The 22,003-nt window shown below is 33.5% G+C and overlaps 1 protein-coding gene across 6 annotated transcripts in view; it reads left to right on the top strand.

Moving 5' to 3' along the window:
* IBTK (inhibitor of Bruton tyrosine kinase) overlaps positions 1–22,003 on the top strand; it is a 100,203-nt gene that overhangs the window by 36,895 nt on the left and 41,305 nt on the right. For all 6 annotated transcript variants that reach the window (XM_038554614.1, XM_038554618.1, XM_038554616.1 and 3 more), the window contains exons 12-21: positions 135–734; positions 1,885–1,971; positions 2,780–2,862; positions 2,947–2,984; positions 3,433–3,529; positions 8,945–9,046; positions 11,420–11,537; positions 14,834–14,894; positions 15,684–15,805; positions 17,264–17,376. In XM_038554614.1, coding sequence (XP_038410542.1) covers positions 135–734; positions 1,885–1,971; positions 2,780–2,862; positions 2,947–2,984; positions 3,433–3,529; positions 8,945–9,046; positions 11,420–11,537; positions 14,834–14,894; positions 15,684–15,805; positions 17,264–17,376 — 1,421 coding nt within the window. The remainder of the gene's footprint in view (positions 1–134; positions 735–1,884; positions 1,972–2,779; positions 2,863–2,946; positions 2,985–3,432; positions 3,530–8,944; positions 9,047–11,419; positions 11,538–14,833; positions 14,895–15,683; positions 15,806–17,263; positions 17,377–22,003) is intronic.

Raw genomic sequence — 22,003 nt, 5'->3', positions numbered from 1 at the left:
AAATGCCAGATTTAAAATTTTAGAAGTTTAATAGCTAAAAAATAAATTGTACTTTAAAAGGAGAATTGGCTAGGGATGGGATGCTTTTTTTTTCATTTTCTTGAAAGTAAAAATTATTTTTGTTTCATTTCTAGCCTTTATGAAATTCCAGCCGTATCCTCATCATCCTTTTTTGAAGAGTTTGGCAAACTCTTAAGGGAAACAGATGAAACGGACAGTATTCATGATGTGACATTTCAAGTTGGCAATAGAATTTTCCCTGCACATAAATATATTTTGGCAGTGCGTTCTGACTTTTTTCAGAAATTGTTTCTTTCAGATGGGACTACTTTAGATTTTATAGATGTTTACCGGAAAGATGAAGATTCTGCAGGATGCCATCTCTTTGTCATAGAGAAGGTTCATCCTGACTTGTTTGAGTACCTTTTACAATTTATATACACAGATACTTGTGACTTTTTAATTCATGGCTTCACACCAAGAATAAACTTAAACAAAAAGCCAGAAGAATATCAGGGCACTATGAATTCACATTCAAATAAAATGCATTGCCATGAAGATAATCAGAAGTCAGCATTTGAAGTTTACAGAAGTAATCAAGCACACACAGTTAATGAAAAGCAAAAAAGCAAATCAAAGGCTTCCAATAAAGGGAAAAGTATTGGGGAAGATGATCCTGTAAGAATGTTGCAAAATGTTGCAAAGAAATTTGGTTTCAGTAATTTGAGTAGTAGGTATGGCTTCTTAATATCTGTCCTTGAACCTTATTATGAGCTCCTTTTAAAAATTCTTTTTCTTTGCTACTCGTCTTTTCCCGTCCCTCAGTTCTACCCCCATGTGCCTTTTTGTATGTGTTCTTTCTTCATTTTCTGCTAAAGCTATCTCTGTAGGACCCCCTGGATTAAAACTTTGGAGGCTGTTAGTGGGTGTGAACTCTATGTTGTTTGTGTAACAGGGATCTGGAATGGTAGGCGGTGTGGTATGCTGGAAAAAATACTATCTCTGGAGTTAGGCCTGTATTTATTTGCCTTTTGGCTCTACTAGTGACTAGCTGAGGCAGATTTGTTAGTTTCTTTGAACTTCAGTTTCTCAGTATTTAGAAGGGAGGGATAATAGTGGTTCAATTTGTTGGTATAGTTCTGTCCTACAGTATGTGTAAACTGCCTAAGAGAGATTTGTCATATAAACCATATTCTTTGGAATTCTTTTTTTTAAGATATGTATGTTGCTTGTGATAGTGTAATCTTATGTGTGGGGTAGGAGCAGAGAAGGAGCATTTATCAGGTTTCCTATTTAAAAACACTGAAGGGTTTTGTGCTATGGTTTTGGTATGTTTTTTGTCAGTAACCATATTTAATATGCATTTGACCCTTGAAAAACATGGGTTTGAACTGTGCAGATCCACTTGTATTCAGATTTTTTATGATAAATTCAGTATGGTACCATTAAACCATATTGGACATTTTCCTTAGGATTGTCTTAACAATTTCTTTTCTCTAGCTTTCTCTATTGTAAGAATACAATATATAATGCAAATAATGTACAAACTACAAACATACAAGTCTACTGTATAAGTTATTGGGAAGGCTTCCAGTCAACATTGAGGTACTAGTAGTTAAGTTTTGGGGTAGTCAAAATTATATGCAGATTTCAACTCAGGTAGGGGGCATGGTGACTTTAATTTCTGCATTGTTCAAGGATTAACTGTACTTTGAATTCTAAGTAAAACTGAAGGAGAATAAACGATACTTCTTTATCACAGAGTTGAGTTTATTGAGATACTTTTTTAGGTGATATAAATTATATAATTATGTCCAGATGTAAATTGTTGGATTTTTGCTGTTGTTTTGGTCCATCAACTTAATTTTTATCTATTTTTGATAGGTTAGATGGAGTCAGATTTGAAAATGGAAAAATTAATGTTATTGAGAAGAAAACTGGTAATAAATCAAAGCTAAATCAGAAAAAATGGTAAGTTAGGAAATGAAGATAAACTTTCATCTGTAGATTTTGAGACCTAACTGTGAAAACAGCTCTTGTTACTGACCATACAAAGCAAAATATTTGAGTAGGTACCCTCACCTTTAGTAGTCTTCATTTCTAGAAGTGTTGGAGAGCTGTTGAGATAAATGGATAAAATGTTAACTATTCAATAAGACATTGAAACAGTTCATTTTTAAATTGGTTTTTAAGGAAGAAATTTTTAATTTTCCTTGCCCAAATTTTATATTATTCAATATGTAGGAAATGTTAGCCCAAAACCAAACTAATTGTCCCTCTTCATCATTATGATTATTTTCTTTAGTGTAAGTTTTTTAAGTAATAAATATACTATTCTCAATATGTTAGTTATTAAAAAGTTTTTGTTTTTAGGTATTTGTACTTTGTAGGGGAAAAGTTTTGGAGAAAGAGAAACTAGAGATATCTAGACTATTTCAGCAAAGAATATGTTGTAAAAAGAGGTGAATTAAAGACCTTTGACTATGATGTCACTTACTATTACATTATTAACACCTGGTCTGTAATGCAAAAGGAAAATTAGAAGACTTTTTTGAATACTTATCTGTATTCGGTTCCATTTACTATCTTTATTATAAGGTCCTTATTATCTTTACTCAAGTGGAAGGAGATAAAGAACTTTATTTGTATGTGTACCCTCAAGTTTGTTCTCTGCTGTCTTTAAGAGAAAATCAACTGAAGCCAAATCCTATAATAAATTTTCTGTTGGCTAAATATGTAAAGAAATCACTCACTTCAATTAAAAAAATTGTTTTTTCAGTTCCTTTCTATGTGATGTGACCATGAAATCAGTGGATGGAAAGGAATTTCCTTGTCATAAGTGTGTTCTTTGTGCTAGACTTGGTAGGTATACTTTTTATTAGTTGCTGATTTATTTGTTTTATTATTGTTTCACTGTCTAATGAATTATACTTTTTCTTTTCCCAGAATATTTTCATAGTATGCTGAGTAGCTCATGGATTGAGGTAAGATTTAAATTCAAACCACGTGGCTGGCAATCACACTTCTTTTTATTTTTGGGAAATTATGTACAAAGAAATTCAGAATGGGAACCTGATATTTTAACTCCATTTTAATTTTGTTCTAAACTTTATGCTGAAACCTGCTGGAAAACAGCAATATTTAGAATTAAAAATTGTTACAGAAAAACTTCTTACAGTCAGAGTATCACCTTTTATTATTTGGCCATGTGTTTGGAATACCAGTGTGATTGGTTTTTGTTTCAATTTTTTTTCATATTCTCCATGTTACAAGGCATTTTAAAATTAAATGTATGTCATTGTAGATTTGTGTTTTATAAATGTTACTTTCTTTTGCATTTGACATGATTCCCAATTCAAAGTTTTCTGTACCAGTCAGAATATGGTAGTTTTTCATAATTTAAAATTAATTATTTTACTTTATTTTATTTAGGCTTCTACTTGTACGGCTCTGGAAATGCCAATACATTCTGACATACTGGAAGTTATTTTGGACTACCTCTATACTGATGAAGCTGTGGTGATAAAAGGTATTAATAAGAGGATGTTTTAGATATTTTAAGGTAAAATTGAATACGGCAAAGTCAACATGAATCTTAATTTCTACTCTAATTGAAGTAAACCGTCAACAGGGGCTTAATTTAGAATGAGCAATAGGGATGATTACTAATAGTAAAGGAATAGAAAAAGAAAAATTTTATTAACCTATGTGAAAATGAACTCTATAAGGATTATGTATAATGGTTGAGATTAGATTTAAGTTTCATGCCAGCTACTTCTGTGATTGAGATGAGAAACTGTCAATAGGGAATAGTTTTGACAAATATTTGACAAAAGTTTTTAAGTGTTTGTTTTTCCCCTGGTGATAATATCTCTGAAGTAAAAGAAATAGAATTGAATCAAAATTTAAGGAGAGATTGCATTTATATACTTTTTTTAAAGCACTACACCAATGTTTTAGTTACAGTGTCTTCAGTCATAGGCATGGTGAACTACTGTGTTCAATTGTATGTATATACCACATTTTGTTTTATTTTTTTTTTATTTTTTATTTTCCCACATTTTGTTTTAATCCTTTCATCTGTCAATGGACATTTAGACTGTTGTATATCCTCGCTGTTGTTAATTTTGCTTCAGTGAACATGAAAGGGCAGATATGTCTTCAAGATCCTGATTTCAGTTCCTTTGGCTAAATATCCAGGAGTGGGATTGCTATATCATGGTAGTTCTATTTTAATTTTTGGAGCAACCTCCATATTGTTTTCCATAGTGGCTGTATCATTTTATAGTCCTACCAAGAGTGCACACAAGTGTTCCCTTGTCTCCACATCCTTGCCAACACTTGTTATTTTTTGTTTTATTGATAATAGCCATCTTAACAGGTGTTAAGGTAGCATCTCATTATAATACTGATTTGCATTTTCCTGATAATTAGTGACATTGAGCACCTTTTCATGTATCTGTTGGCTATCCCTTGTGTCTTTTTTGGAGAAACGTCCTTTGCCCATTTTTTAGTTACTTTGTTTTTTTGCTGTTGAGTTATAAGAATTCCTTATATATTTTGGATATTAATCCCTTATGAAATGTGGTTTGCAAATATTTTCTCCCATTCTGAAGGTTGCCTTTCATTTTGTTGATTTTTTCCCCCTTTGCTTTGTAGAAACTTTGTAGTTTCATGTAATTCCATTTGCTTATTTTTGCTTTTGTTGCATGTGGTTTTGATGTCCTATTCAGTAAACCATTGGCAAGACTAGGATCTTTTACCATTTTCTTCTAGGAATTTTATATTTTCAGGTCGTTTTTTTACATCTTTAATCCATTTTGAGGTGACTTTAGTGTATAGTGTGGGTCCAGTTTCATTCTCTTGCATATGGATATTTAGTTTTCCTAGAACTCTTTATTGAAGAGACTATTCTTTCCACCATTTTGTATTCTTTATGCCCTTGTTGAAGATTAATTGACTGTAAAATGAGGGTTTGTTTCTGGGCTTTCTATTCTATTCCATTGGTATATATGTCTGCTTTTTATGGCAGTACATTAATTTTTGATTACTGTAGCTTTGTAACATATTTTGAAGTCATGAAGTATAATGCTTCTAGCCACCTTCTTTCTCAAGATTACTTTGGCTGATCAGGGTTTTTGTGGTTCCATATACATTTTAGGATTGCTTTTTTCTTTTCTTTTTTTTTTTTTTTTTAAGAAAAGATTTTATTTTTTATTTGTTCATGAGAGACACAGATTGAGAGAGAGAGGCAGAGATACAGGCAGAGGGAGAAGCAGGCTCCATGCAGGGAGCCTGACGTGGGACTTGATCCCAGGTCTCCAGGATCAGGCCCTGGGTAGAAGGCAATGCTAAATTGCTGAGCCACCTGGGTTGCCCAGGATTGCTTTTTCTATTCCTGTGTAAAATGCCATTGGAATTTTGATAGGATTTTGTTGAATCTGTAGATTGTTTTGGGTAGAATAGACATTTAATTACTTTTTTGGATAGTTCATTGTGCATAGAAAAGCAACTGATTTTTGTGTTGATTTTTTGTATCCTGCAACTTCACTGAGTTTATTACTTCTAATAGATTTTTGATGGTATATTTAGGGTTTTCTAGATATAAGACCTTGTTATCTGCAGAGATAGTTTTACTTCTTCCTTTTCTATTGGATGATTATTTCATTTTTTTGCCTCATTACTCTTGCTAGGATTTCCAGTACTGTGTTGAGTAGGAGTGTCATGAGTGGGCATCCCTGTCTTGTTCCTGATCTTAGACAAATAGCTTTCAGATTTTTACTGTTGAGTATGGTGTCAGCTGTGGACTTGTCATAGATGGCCTAATTTATTATGTTGAGGCACAGTCCTTCTCTACCTAACTTGTTGAGTTTTAATCATGAATGGATGTTGAATTTTGTCTTATGCATATTCTGCATGTACCGAATTGATCATATGATTTTTGTTCTTTATTCTGTTAAGATAGTATCACATTCATTGATTTGCATGTATTGACCATCCTTGCATCCAGACATAAATTGTACTTGATCATGGTGTATGGTCTTTTTTAACATGCTATTGAATTTGATTTATTAGTATTTTATTAAGGATTTTTGCACATATGTTCATCAGTGATACTGTACTGTGATTTTCTTCTCTGGTGGTGTCCTTGACTCCTTTTGGTATCAGGATAATCCTGGCCTCATAAAATAAATGTAGAAGTGTTCCCTCTTCTTCAGTTTTTTTTTTTTTTTTTTTTGGGACAATTTTGAGAAATATTGTTTTTAATTCTTCTTTAAATGTTTGGTAGAATTCATTCACAAAGCCATCTGGCCTAGGGCTTTTCTTTTTGGGGGAGATTTTTGATTACAGATTCAGTCTCCTTACTCTGTTTTTAGTCTATTTAGATTCTGTTTCCTCATGATTCAGTCTTCATAGATCATGTGTTTCTAGGAATTCATCTATTCTAGGTTATGCAATGTGTTCGCTTATAATTGTTGATATTAGTCTCTGATAATTTGCATTTCTGTTATATCACTTGTAATGTCTTCTCTTTCATTTAGAATTTTATTTTGGGGGATCCTTTTTCTTAGGCTACTTAAGGGCTTGTTAATTTTATCTTTTCAAATAACCTTAGTTTCATTGACCTTGTTTTTATGCTGCCTCTAGGTCATTTATTTCTGCTCAGTTTTTTTTTTCTTTTAAGATTTTATTTATTAGAGAGAGAGAGAGAGCATGAGGGCAGGAGAGAGGCAAAGAGAGAGGCAGACTAACAGACTCCCTGCTGAGCACAGATTCCCAATCCCAGTGCCTCCCAGGACCCTGAGACAAAGTTAGATGTTTACTGACTGAGTCACCCAGGCACCCCTCTGCTCAGTCTTTATTATTTTCTTCCTTCTGCTGACTTGGGCTTTGTTTCTTCTTTTTGTAGTCCTTATTGTGTAAAAACCCTAAGGTGGTTTTTTCAAGATCTTTCTTTTTCATTAAGGCATTTATCAGTATTAATGTCCTTGTTAGAACTTCTTTTACTGCATCCTGTAAGTTTTGGTATGTTGTATCTCCACTTTCATTTGTCTCAAGATATTTTTTGCTTTCTCTTTGATTTTGTCTTTGATTTTGTTAATTTTCACATATCTACACATTTCCCCTATACCCTCTTGTTATTCTAGTTTGATGCCACTGTAGTTGGAGAGGATAGTGGTATCATTACAATTTTCTTAAATTGTTAAGGCTTGTTTTGTGGCCCAATATATGATGCACTCTGAAGAATGTTTTATGTGTGCCAAGAAGGATTTGTGTTTTGTTTTTGTGAATGGAATGTTCTGTATACATCTGTTAGGTTCATTTGGTCTGTAGTGTTGGTCAGGTTTGATGTTTCCTGGTTGATTTTCTTTTTCCATGATCTATCCATATTTGAACATGAATATCTATATTCAAGTTCTTTTATTGCTGTACTGATGACTATTTCTGCCTTCTTGTTATGTCTTCACATGGCCTTTCCTGTGTGTGTGTGTGTGTGTGTGTGTGTGTGTGTGTGTGTTTAGGGAGTGAAGGAGGGAGGTAAATAGATACCTCTTTGATACCTCTTTCCTTAGAAGGACCCTAATCCTATTGGACCAGGGCCCTACCCTTATAACTTCATTTATCCTTAATTATTTCCTGTGAGGCCCCATCTCCAAATATAACCTCACTGGAAATTAGGGCTTCAACATGTGAATTTTCAGGGGACACAAACATCCAGTCATAACAATATCTCTTTTCTAACTTAAAAACCTTTTTTGATCTGCTTCTTGTTTGCTCTCTTGTCATTGTCTCAGTCAGCTTCAATGTTAAACAATTGCTACTGATTCTTTTTAGTAAATGCCCTGAGAGAAGAGGCTGTTCAGACCAGCAAAGCTTTAAGTCAGGTCAACCTTCCAGTGGGGATTTCCAGGGAACTGTCAGACATGTCAAATAATGAGAATTCTTTGATAATGTTTCTTTATAACTCTTCTACCTCCTTTAATGGTGGTTCTTTTCCACTATGATTGCAGGGTTATTGGTTTTTAAGACTACTGTGGAGGAGGGGAAAGGAGGATTTAAATAGAAAAAGCTACAGTGTCCCACCACTTACTGTTTTTACCAAGATTCAGCCATTTTTCTTGAGTCAACACTCCCCAGGTCATTGCAAGCCTTTGGCTAATTTCTAGAATTTTGAAAAAGTTGATTTTGACAATTTTCATAGTATCTTCATTGCTTTTGTGGAGAAGAGGAGTTCTAGAAGTAGTCCTTAGTTTGCCATTCAGTGACTTCACCTCTTCCTCCTTTGTTAAAAATGATTTTTCTACATTTTTTCTTCTTAGTCTTTTTTTTTCCCTTTCTATTGTGGCTTTGTTTTGTTTTTGTATTTATGTTGCTATTCTGGCAGTGGCTCAGGGTTATTGCTTAGGGCCATTAGTAATGCTCAGAAACAAGAAGTTTATTTTAAATTAAAGAGCATCCTATGGATTAAGAAGACAATGTACTTTTAGGCTTTTTATTTAAAACAAAAATGATCATCTAAGAGTATTATTCACCCCTTTCTCTCTATATTTTCTTAACATATATGCTATATGTATTTAACATATACCTACATAATAAACTTGATGCTGAGATTTGAATTTTCCCTGTATTTATTAGATTGAGAAATACTTAGCTAACAACATGGGAGATTTTAAATAGGCAGGCATTCTAGTAGCCTTCTAGGCTAAAAAGATCAATTAAAGTTGCCCATTTTATGTTCTGGTGTGAACCAGGGCATTTTGGTGTATTTCTCTTCAGCTTTCTACTTACAAGGTAGAAAATTCTCACATTATTGCTGTTTATCATATTTGCATTGCAACATTTAGAAAATAGTCATAATCTTCTTTGTGTCTTAATGAATTGAAACTTTTTTCATAAGTGTAATGTTTACAAAATAATAGTTCTGTTTATTTTCTTTTTTTAGAATCTCAAAATGTGGATTTTGTTTGTAGTGTTCTCGTGGTGGCTGATCAGCTTCTTATAACTCGATTGAAAGGGATTTGTGAAGTAGCATTAACTGAGAAACGTGAGTATTTTTGATTTTTTTTTTTTTTTAAGTATTTTTGAATTTGACTGTTAACCGTGTTTTCAGGTCGATAAAGGATTATTCATTGACTTTATGATGCCATTTGTGGAAAACTGCGTCATTATTTTTTTGAATCATGAAAACTGTTAAAACATTTAAACTATTTTGTGTCATTGTAAGTAAGCACGTTATTTCAGATGCATTAATATGTGAAAATAAGTCCATCTTATAATTGAAAGTTAAGTTTTTTAAACTGTCATAAAACCTTGAATCATGAAGATGATAGGAACTTTATTTTGAAATTTCAAAGATGAGCATTTGAAAGGAATTTTTTCCTTTTGCCCTGGTCTTAGCTGTAGGTCTGTGTTTAGCTACCTCTTTCTTACTAGTCACTGGAATTTTTATATAATGGTCTCATTTATATATTTGATCAAAACACATCTCTTTTGTTTTAAACTCTTTATTTCTTTCTTTGTTATTTCATTTAATAAATACTTCATTATTTCAGTAAATTTCGTTGCTGTCTTTTTGAACATTTGAACATTAAACTTTTGAAACCCAGAGCTATTTTTTGTTGTTTTGTTCTTTACATCCAAATTTTTTCATTTGACAGAACTGCTGCATCTTAATTATATTTATTGATCACATTTCCCCCACCTTTTTATTCTGTCACTCTGCTAGCTGAGATCACTTATCCATCCCTTCTGTGTAGGGTCACAGTAATCTTTTAAGTCCTTTTTCTTTCTACTTCTCTCTTTTTTAATCTTCCTGTTGGAAGTAATTATGTCTTCCTCTCTTTAGATATTTTTAATTGCTTACTCTAGGTTACAAAAGATTATAATTTTATCTTTGTTCATTTTCATTGTCACACTGCCACATGAAGGGATTTCCTGTCAGAATTTTCTAATTTGTAATTGCTGATAGTTTGTCTTAGCTCTGGTGTCTTATTTACTTACTTTTCTTGAGCTTTATGGAATATCTTCTCCTTGGTTATCAAAAAGAACAATAGTTCTAGTGTTTTAAGCTAGAAAATGGAAATGTTTGTTGCATTCTTTATTTTAGTATAACAGGAATAAAGTATACATATTGGAGATATTTTCAGTTGTTCAAATGACTTTCCTGGCACTGCTTGTATTCTTTTTTGGCCCATGCTGCACAACTGTCTTACCAGTGAATATCTTGATTTTCCTAGAACCTAGTAAGAGAAGGGTTCAACAGAGGTGTGGCCTTTTAGTATTGGGCAGTCCTTGTTCCTAGCTGAACAACTCTAGAGTTTTTATATGATCCATTTTTATTTTTGCGAAAGGGGAGACTTTGGGTTCATGATTAGTTGAAATTTTAGGTTTGGTTAGGAGTGGAGCAGACTATTATGGATTGTAGTTATACCTTTTGACAGAGTTACAAGGAAGAAAAAAGCATGTGGAGTAAGCCAGGTGTAGAAAACAGGTGTGTTCTTCTGTTCATTAGAACTCACAGTAAATAAAGAATGGAGGGGTTTGAGAAATCCAAGTTACGTGCTAGGTAGATAGAATATTCTTAGATGGCCTCTAGCAAAATAGGACACTTCATATATAAAGTACTAAGATTGTAATCAAATCAAGAATCTTTGGTACAGTGTACCAGATTCTGCACTGGCATGAATAATGAATACATGGCATGAATACAGTGTTATTTAAATGTAATTATTTTTCAAATATATAGTGTGTATATGTGTTTATGTAAATACACCCATACAAATTCTGATGGATTACTCAGTGTAAATATATTTTATAGGCTGATTTCATCAGTGTATCTTAGTCTTCTTTTGTACATTACCCTTAACGTGACCCCTGGCTTTTTTTAATTTTACTTTTTATTTTAAAATATATTTTTAAAAAAATTGAAAGTAATATCTGTGCCCAAAATGAGGCTCAGACTCCCCTCAACATCAGGAGTTGCAGGCTCTACTGACTGAGCCAGCCATATTCCTAGATTCTCTTAGTCTTAAGATCTTTTTAGTTTCATAGGAGAATAACTATTCTGTGCTATATAAATGAAAAGGAAAGTTGTTTATCTGTGAAAGTTAAAACTACTGTAAAAATGTTAGGTGGAAGATGGTCAGTTGTAATGTGTGTTTGCTTTTAGGTGACACTGTAACATGTCATTTTTATTTTCTTTTGGTGTGCTTATTTCTCCTCATAACCAGTCATTTAAAATTGGTTTGGCACATTGGGATGGAAAACCGCATTCTATATTTGCTCTAGTATACATTATTTTTTAGCAAGAAACTACTTCCTTGTTCCTAATGTTCAAACCTGACAACTTTAAAAAATAAGTATATTGTATTTGTTTTAGTAATATGGCTTTTATCTCATTTTGACTCTTTTTTTGTAGTTACCCTTAAGAATGCTACTATGGTACTGGAGTTTGCAGCAATGTATAATGCTGAACAATTGAAACTGTCTTGTTTGCAGTTTATAGGACTGAATATGGCCGCTTTACTTGAAGCAAGGTAGGTTGGGTGCATACATTATATGACCATTGTGAAAGCAATTATTTATATATTATAGCTGATATGTTACTAATTTAAAAAGGCATAATGATAAATTGCAGATTTGTAGAAAATAAAAATTTTGAGGATTCAGTCATTCCATCAATATTTAAGTGCCTCATATATGCCAGCTACTGCTAAGATACAACTGTCAACAAAACAGACAAAATCCTTGGACTCAGTGGAGAGCTTACAGTCTTGTTGGAAATTCATGAAAAAAATATTATTACTAGTATATTTTTTATAGTGTACATATCTCTTGTCTGGGTTGATTTACAACTGTAAAGTTGTAAAAAAAAAAGGTAGCAATGTTACTTTGGCTTTTGGAAACTATGTAATACTAAATAGGATAACATTTAATTGACATGTAAGCATGTGAAAAATTTGTTATTAGTTTATTTCCTTTTCTCCTTGTATTTTTCTCTTTGGATATTTCTTTTCTTTTTTCTTTTTTTTTTTTTTTAAGATTTTTATATATTTATTCATGAGAGACAGAGAGAGAGAGAGAGAGAGAAAGAGGCAGAGACACAGGCAGAGGGAGAAACAGGCTCCACGCAGGGAGCCTGATGTGGGACTCCATCTCCGGTCTCCAGGATCAGGCCCTGGGCTGAAGGCGGCACTAAACCTCTGAGCCACCCGGGCTGCCCCTCTCTTTGGATATTTCTTATATTACATATTGCTTCCTTAGTCAATCTTAGGCCCAGCAGATGGCCTGAAAATTTAGTTGGTTTATTTTGTTGCAAGCTTGATGAATATTCAAGTCTTTATGTTGGAATCAATGAATAATGAAATGATTCTTATAAAAAGTGACACATTTTACATAAAACAATTGGCTAAATATATACACTCTTTTTATAAGCTAGTATTTCATATTATGGATGTTTACTTGGATTAGAAAAATTTAATGCTAATAATTTAGGAGTTATTAGATTTTTTTAGAATCAGGGATCTTGGAAATTTTATCCCATGTCTTCAACTGTCTTAGTGGAATTGTTTAAGGAAATAAGTTTACAGATTTATTTAACATAAGGTCAAATTTCTATTACTACAAAGTCGGTGAGAAAAAATGTTTTGGTGAACATAGAAGTTTTAGATGAGTCAATTTGCATTTTTTTCAGTTTGCATTTTTGAAGCTTTAGTATCATTTATTTATTCATTTATTTATTTATTTATTTTTTTTAATTGAGAGAGTGAGAAAGAGTATGAGTGGGGTGGGGAGCAGAGGGAGAAGCAGACTCCCCGCTTAGCATGGAGCCTGATGATGGGCTCGATCCCTGGACTTCTGGCTCATGACCTAAGGCATGACACTTTTAACCCACTGAGCCACCCAGGCGCCGCCGTATTTTTCTTAGTCATAATAATGATAGCAAATACTATGTGCCAGGGAGCATTCAAAAAGTATTATGTAGATCTCATTTGATTTTCATGAAAACCTTCTGAAGAAGTAGATTCTGTTTATATCCTCTTATTACTGATGAGAAAATGCAGGAACCCTTTTTTGGCAATCAAAATCTTGATCCATTTAATTTATTATAAATGGTAACAGGTTTTTGATATCTTACCTTTCAAAGACAGGATAATCTTTAATGAAACTAATGTTAAAATATGATTGAAATAAAAGGTTCTGATTTTTAGGTGAATCACTAACAGATTCTTAATAATTGTTACATATAGTTCAATTCAGAGGAAATTCTTTTCATAGTATAATGCTTTGTTATTTTGTAGAAAATGCTTTTCAAATGCAAATTAATGTTATGGGATAACAGACAATGTGATTTTAAAATGCCAATAGTATTTTAGTATCAGAACCTGGCTAGGGTTTCGTAATAAATTTCTTTGCTGATCTTATATTAATAATTGTAATCAAAGCAGTTTTTGCTTGCCAAATTAAGCTCATTCAGTTTGTCAGATAAGAATCAACCAAAATGCAAAATAAGTACCAAATCTATCTATAAATATCATATTGGAAAATGATGTGTCTCACTGCCATTGTTCAATTGTTATGTTGTGACAGGTTAGTCAGGTGAACCATTAAAAAAGACACATGTGCTGTGGTGATGTCTACTTGTGTAATTTTACATGAGTAGATATGTGTAACTCAGATTAAAACAAAGATTGTACAGATATAATTATTCCTTATCAAATATGTTTCCTAGGAGTGTAGATAAATATGTAGAGATGTTCAAAAAGGAGAGCTACACCGAAACTGATAGAACATCACAAGTTAATTATCGTTAAAATGTTAAAAACTGATATTTTACAGAATAGACAAGTTGTTTTGCACTTGTAAAAATAGTTTAAATATATTTTAAAATGTAAACTTTTTCACTGATGCCTTAAAATTATCTCTTTGGAACTTGAGAGTTCCTTGAAATCTACTTTGAATGCAACTGATCTAGTCCAAACATTATTTTATATGTCGTGAACATACTAAAGTCCAAAGAAGTGAAGTGCATTGCTCAGAGGCATTCAGGTAACTGTGAGTGATAGTTCTAGATAAAATTCAGGTATCAGGCCATTGTATTATGTCAATATAGTGTTCCTTTTGTAGTTAAAGATTGGAAGGTTGGAAAATGAATATGTGTAACCCCTGACTTTCCATGATTTGACTTAGGATTTTCCACTTTACAGTGGTGTGAAAGTGATACACATTCAGTAGAAACTGTACTGCAAAGTTTGAATTTTGATCTTTTCTCCATGCTAGTGATAAGTAGTACGATATTCTCTGGTGATCCTGGGCTGGGAGCCACAGTTCCCAGTGACACATAGGGTCACAAGGGTGTAAACAACTGACACACTTGTTTAATGTTTTCAGTACAGTAATTAATAAATTACATAAGATATTCAATATTTTGTTATGAAATAGGCTTTACATTAGATGATTTTGGCCAACTGTAAGCTAATGTATATGTTCTGCGCACATTTAAGGTAGTTTAGACTAAGCTGTGATGTCCAATAGGTAGGTATATTAAATGTATTTTTGACATAAGAGATTTTTAATTTATGATTTATTGGGATGTTGAGGAAGAACTATAGTATTTTGCTGTGATATAAATGAGTGATAGAAAAATCCTTTCTAAGAGTTGTTTTATTGAAGGTACTAGTATATATATAATGTGGTTCATTTAAAATATATAACTATATATACTTCCAAAAAGAATTTGTAATAGCTGGCATATTGATTTTAAAAATAACTGTTACTTATTCAGCAATGTAAATTAAGTCCTCAAGATAGAATTTTTTATCTTATTTTTTAGGTCTCTTGATGTTTTAAGTGATGGTGTTTTGAAGGATCTTTCTGTGTTTTATAGAAAAATGGTAAGGTTTATTATTTTTTTTCCAATAATATAATAAAACCAAAGTAGTACTATATTATATTAGGTCACACTTCTCAATGGAATAATTTCCTAATGAATTCTAATATATTAGGATCTTTTAAAAATGAGGACATAATTTTTTTTATAGATCCCACAGATTAGTGTGATAATCAAAAATTGAAAGTATTCAATGATAAAATTATCTATTTTAATTCCTTCCTTTTTTTTTTTTTTTTTTAAAGATTTTATTTATTTATTCATGAGAGACAGAGAGGCAGAGATACAGGCAGAGGGAGAAGCAGGCTTCATGCAAGGAGCCCAATGTGGTACTTGATCCTGGGACTCCAGGATCACACCCTGGGCCGAAGGCAGGCACTCAACTGCTGAGCCACCCAGGCATCCCTATTTTAATTCCTTTCTAAATGAAAGTTATTGAAAGCTTTTTGAGTCTTTCATTATTTGTTACTATACCAAAGTTTAGGATAGTACAAAAATAAGGATTCACATGATCCCTAAGAAATGAATTAATTTGTATGTGATAATAAGATGGAGCTTTTTTTTTTTTTTGGACAGTTTTTTGGAATAAATGAATAAATCTAACCAATTTCTTTCCATTGTTGTAAACCTTGGACTTTGGAAGTCATTAGGCATTGTAGACTTTTCCTTGTTAATGTAACCACATATCAATATAAACAAGTGGGATTTACCTATTATTTTAAAAGTCTTTACAAATCTTGTATTTAAAAAGGAACACCTTTTTCTTTTTTCTTTTTTTTTAAAATATAAATAGATTCCAGCAATGGATAGAAGAGTCATTACACCATACCAAGATGGACCAGATATTAGCTATTTGGAAGTAGAAGATGGAGATGTCTTTTTGAAAGAAGAAATAAATATGGAACAAAATTATTCGTAAGCTCTGTTTCTCTTCTTCCCTCCTCTCCTTCCTCTCCCCCTCCTCAATCTTTGACACTCTTAACAGCTTTATACTGAAAAAGAAAAATTGGAGAATCCTGACATAAGTATATATTTATATTTATTCTTAGCCTTATTATAAGAAAGTAAGTGTATAACTGTTTACAGATGTAACAAAATTAAGTATAAATATAGAAGGAATACAGCTTTCAAATTAAAATGTCAAATTGAATAAGTGCATTTATCTTAGCTACCTTCCCAAACCCTGCTGAAATTATGATAAAGAAATAAGAAAGGCATATTGCACTAGAGCAGGGAGAACAGGAAAGGAGAAAACAGCAGTTAGGAGATGTACAGTTTTGGAAGTTGGAAAGTGGTTGCTGAGAGTGTAATGACTTAGAACAAAAAGAAAACTAAAGCAAAATTCCAGAAAGGCTTAAGAATTAGAGGTACCAGGTTTATGACAACCAGGTTAAGTGATTAGATTTGGAAAAGAGCATTTTTTGAGATTCTTTTTTTTTCTTTTTTTTAAGATTTTATTTATTTATTCATGAGAGAGAGAGAGGGGCAGAGACACAGGCAGAGGGAGAAGCAGGCTCCATATGCAGGAAGCCTGATGTGGGACTTGATCCCGGGACTCCAGAACCATGCCCTGAGCCAAAGGCAGACTCTCAGCCGCTGAGCCACCCAGGCATCCCTTGAGATTCTTTCAAAGAGCATGATCTCTTTCTGAACCCCATTCAACCAAGTGATTGCCCCTCCTGTGCCCCTTTCTTGGCAGAAATATTTGCCCTCTGGAGAGTTTGAACCTAAGAGGAGTGCATCAGCTCTCTATATAAAATTTTCTCTATAGAGAACCTTACTGGTTCAAGATAGGACCTACAGTGACTGACATTTGGAAATCCTCCAACAAAATATCCCAGGTTCTACAGTATCTCCCTATAGTGTAGCCAACCATTTGACAAGCCGAATTTAGAATTTCCAATCTGGGTGTTAGGCTCCTTTATCAACTGGTTACAGAATTACTTTCCTCTACTTGATAAATGACTTGTTAAAATCTTTAGGCATTCAAGTCACTTACTATGTATACTGTATAGCTCACTGAGAAACTGCTCTTGGGTTCCAGAGGTCTTTTTTAACCCTTTTTCTGGAGTTTGTTAGCATTTGGATTGCTTAAAGTTTCTGATAACTGATTTTACTTTTCAAATTATTTTCCTATATACGATCTTATTTTACAGAAATAGTAGAGTTAGAACAAGTTAAGAGTATCACACTGAGGTTCATTGAAACAGAGTAATTTGCTCTGGGCCACATAGATAAATGCAAATAGAGCATGCATATTTTTGTGTTCTCTGTTTGACTAAAATGCTATATCTACTCAGAATTTGTAGTTCTGTTGTTAATCCGTAACTTATTTCTAAAAAATGCATTTTATATATTTGCTCTTTTTCATAGGGAAAGTATGTTCAAGAAGGCAAAAACAAAAGCAAAAAAGAAGCCGCGTAAGCGTTCAGATAGTTCTGGAGGTTATAACCTTTCAGATGTTATTCAGAGTCCACCATCTACAGGTTAGTGAAAGTGTCTTAGGATTTATTTCCTGATCTAATCTTTCAAGTCTGTTACCTAATTCATTTAACACATATTAAATACTATTGCATGTCATTTGCCAGGCCTACTGCAATAGAAAATAGTCTTTGTCTTAGGGAGGCTACAGAAAATGATAGTATATTTTATTTTATTTATTTTATTTTATTTTATTTTATTTTATTTTATTTTATATTTTATTTTATTTTATTTTATTTTATTTTATTTTATTTTATTTTATTTTATTTATTTTATTTTATTTATTTTTATTTTTTTAAAGATTTTATTTATTTATTCATGAGAGATACACACACACAGAGGCAGAGACACAGGCAGAGAGAGAAGCAGGCTCCATGCAAGGAGCCCGACGCGGGACTCGATCCCCAGTCTCCAGGATCACGCCCTGGGCTGAAGGTGGCACTAAACCGCTAAGCCACCCGGGCTGCCCTATTTTATTTTTTTGATAGTATATTTTAATAATCTGATTGAAGTTTGCTTTGGAAACACAAAAGAAGAGCCCATATTAGTCTAAGAAGATCAGGGAAGACTTCTTAGAGGAAAATGATATGTGAGTTGGATCTTGAAGAATGAGGAGTTGGCCAAGAAAAGGAGGCAGGCTGATAGACATACTAAGCAAAAGGGGCAATATGCTCCCAAGACTAGAGGCCCTAGAAAGAACTGCAAATTTCTTATGCCTATGGTTTAGCATGACTCAGCCATATGGAGTATGTGCATATAGGTGGTAGTCAAAAACTGGTCAGATATAGGAGGTATTTTATGCTAAACTAAGGAATTTGAATTTTATTCTGAAGGCTATGGGTAGTTGATGGGCTTTTTTTTTTTTTTTTTTTTTTTTTTTTTTGACTGACCCAGCACAGAGCCCAATGTGGGGTTTGATTTCACAACCCTAAGATCACAACCTGAGCTGAAATGAAGAGTTGGACACTTGACCAACTGAGCCACTCAGGTGCCCCTAGTTAATGGATTTTTAAGGCATATGATGTGAGTGGTTAAAATTTTTTAGAAAAACTACCCTGTCTAGTGGCATAGAGAGTTAGAGATAGGCAAAGCATGACAGAGATACTCTTATCATATAGATCCATTTCATTTATATATCAGTGCTCCAAGCAAGATGCCCTTCATTTGCATTAGGTTATAATCCAGTGATATAATATAACACATTTCATATCTGTGCATTATGTGAGCTATTTGAAAGTAAAGGTTATGTAGTTTTTCTAAATTTTTTTTCCCAGTTTATTTTGAAAAAAATTGTATATATAACTTTCATTCAGATTGTTAGCCTCTTACCACATGTTTTCTAACAGACTTTCTGTTGCATGCTCTCTTCCCTTATCCTCCAGGCATTCTGTACATTTTTTTTAAAAGATTTTATTTACTTTTTCATGAGAGACTGAGAGGCAGAGACATGGGCAGAGAGAACCAGATTCCATGCAGGGAGCCGATGTGGAACATGATCCCGGGAATCCAGGATCATGCCCTGGGCTGAAGGCAGGCGCTCAACCACTGAGCCACCCAGGCATCCCTCTATACACTTTTTTATAGATCCACTTGGAAGTTGTAGGCATGACAGTTTGATATGAATTAATACTTATATGAATCTCCTAAGAATAAGGATATTCTACATAACCACAATATTGTTTTCACATCTATAATATCATTATCACATCTAAGACAATTAACATTAATTCACTAATATTACCTAGAATTATAGTCTCTATCCAGATATCCCTAATAGTTTAAGAATACTTTTATAGCCTTTTGTGTTTTATCCTTAAAAATGACCTGGTATCTTATGAAGATAGACATTGCCTTTGCTTATTAATGTCTCTTAATTATTGCAGCACCTCTCATATCTTTCTGTTTTGTTTTCAAAAGTTCAGATCAGTGGTATAGACTATTATTCCACATTATAGATTTATCTGATTAGATCCAGATTAAACTATCTAATAGTTTCTTAATAGTTAATAGTTTCTTTAGATGAAAATATGGAAGTGTGACCATAAAATAATGAGACTACAGTATGGCTTTAAAGAATGGTATGTATGTCTATGGCAATAAGACATAAATAGGTATAATTTCTATCAGCAGTATTTTCATAGTCAGTCAGCCTGATAAGGTACTTCAAAAAATACAAGTGCATAGTGTTGTGTCCCGGTGGGGGGAAAAAAAAAGTTTCATTCAGGGCAGAGAAAGAGTATCTTTTTATGTTTAACATCGTCTACAAGTGAGGTACTTGATGTGTTTGGTAATGTTCAAAGGATAAATAATGTCAAGAATAATTGTTTCAGGTAACAAAAAGAAGATATAAAAAAAGATACTATATCTAAATTGGTTGATTGAAGCGCTGACGATAGATCTTTTGCATTCACTACATCTCATTCCTGTTTTAGGACCTTTCATGACGTAAAATTCTGTGATTTTGTGTTCTCTGTGTTACATGAGTTAACCTCTAGTCCTTAGAAGGACACATGGGTAGACACATGTAAAGATGAATAAATGGATAGACAGATAGTCATGAGACTAGTGATTTTCCAGTTACCTAAAAGACTTAGGACAAAAGCAGGTATTTGGATTTGTTTGTTTGTTTGAGAGGCCATGAGGGATGAGGGAACAAAAGAAGAGGGAAAAGGACAGACTCTGTACTGCATACAGAGCCTGATGTGGGGCCAGATCCCAGGACCCTGAGATCATGACCTGAGCGGAGATCAAGACTCTTCCAGCTTAGCTGACTGAGCCACCCAGGTGCCCCTAGTTGATTTGCTTTAAATAGTGGTATTATTAGTACGTATGCTAGAATCTTAGCATTTCAGAGCTGGGAGAGACATTAATAGTGAAAACTAATTTATGTCCCTTCCTTTAAACCTGAGGAAATAAGCTCAGAAAACTTCAGTGATTTGAAGTACAGACAGACAGAAATAGAATTTATTTTTTCAATTCCAATTCTGTATTCTTTATGCTGTACCACTCTGTGGCCAAAGTAGATAATGATTGAAAAGTCAAATTTAGTTGGGGGCCAAAAAAGTCCTGTTTGGAAGTAAATTTATTTGTGTTGATCTCTTAACGTTAGACAAAAGACATTCTGTGAAAATGTTTTATATTAAAAATAATTGTTGTCTACTTTAAAATATCCCCTTTATTCATTAGATTTATTTCTAATTGACTTTTGGGAGCATTCTGGCATTAAATATGCTCTTTAAGATAAAAAATTGCTACTGGGGCCCCTAGGTGGCTAGCACTTGACTCTTTGTTTCAGCTCAGGTCATGATCTCAGGGTTGTGAGATCTCAGGCTCCATGCTCAGTGTGGAGTCAGCCTGGGATTCTCTATCCCTTTCCCTCTGCCCCTCCTGGTTATGTTCTCTCTCTAAAATGAATAAATGAATAAATAAATCTTTTAAAAAAATTTTGCTGCTCATAAAAACATTGAAAAGATGGGGGGGGGGCGTTGCTGAACGTTGCTTTCAGACTGTTTTAGCAGTAAAAAAAGCATATATCTTGTCAAAGTGATTTACTTTATTTTTTTTTAATTTATTTTTTATTGGTGTTCAATTTACCAACATACAGAATAACCCCCAGTGCCCGTCACCCAATCACTCCCACCCCCCGCCCTCCTCCCCTTCTACCACCCCTAGTTCATTTCCCAGAGTTAGCAGTCTTTACGTTCTGTCTCCCTTTCTGATATTTCCCACACATTTCTTCTCCCTTCCCTTATATTTCCTTTCACTATTATTTATATTCCCCAAATGAATGAGACCATATAATGTTTGTCCTTCTCCGATTGACTTACTTCACTCAGCATAATACCCTCCAGTTCCATCCACGTTGAAGCAAATTGTGGGTATTTGTCATTTCTAATAGCTGAGTAATATTCCATTGTATACATAAACCACATCTTGTTTATCCACTCATCTTTCGATGGACACCGAGGCTCCTTCCACAGTTTGGCTATTGTGGCCATTGCTGCTATAAACATCGGGGTGCAGGTGTCCCAGCGTTTCATTGCATCTGTATCTTTGGGGTAAATCCCCAACAGTGCAATTGCTGGGTCGTAGGGCAGGTCTATTTTTAACTCTTTGAGGAACCTCCACAGTTTTCCAGAGTGGCTGTACCAGTTCACAGTTCCCTTTTCTCCGCATCCTCTCCAACATTTGTGGTTTCCTGCCTTGTTAATTTTCCCCATTCTCACTGGTGTGAGGTGGTATCTCATTGTGGTTTCGATTTGTATTTCCCTGATGGCAAGTGATGCAGAGCATTTTCTTATATGCATGTTGGCCATGTCTATGTCTTCCTCTGTGAGATTTCTGTTCATGTCTTTTGCCCATTTCATGATTGGATTGTTTGTTTCTTTGGTGTTGAGTTTAATAAGTTCTTTATAGATCTTGGAAACTAGCCCTTTATCTGATATGTCATTTGCAAATATCTTCTCCCATTCTGTAGGTTGTCTTTGAGTTTTGTCGACTGTATCCTTTGCTGTGCAAAAGCTTCTTATCTTGATGAAGTCCCAATAGTTCATTTTTGCTTTTGTTTCTTTTGCCTTCGTGGATGTATCTTGCAAGAAGTTACTGTGGCCGAGTTCAAAAAGGGTGTTGCCT

The sequence above is a fragment of the Canis lupus genome, chromosome 12, assembly GCF_011100685.1.
Source record: "Canis lupus familiaris isolate Mischka breed German Shepherd chromosome 12, alternate assembly UU_Cfam_GSD_1.0, whole genome shotgun sequence".
Lineage (NCBI taxonomy): Eukaryota > Metazoa > Chordata > Mammalia > Carnivora > Canidae > Canis > Canis lupus.
The sequence above is the reverse complement of the archived record's forward strand: the minus strand, read 5'-3'. Positions and strand labels throughout refer to the sequence as shown.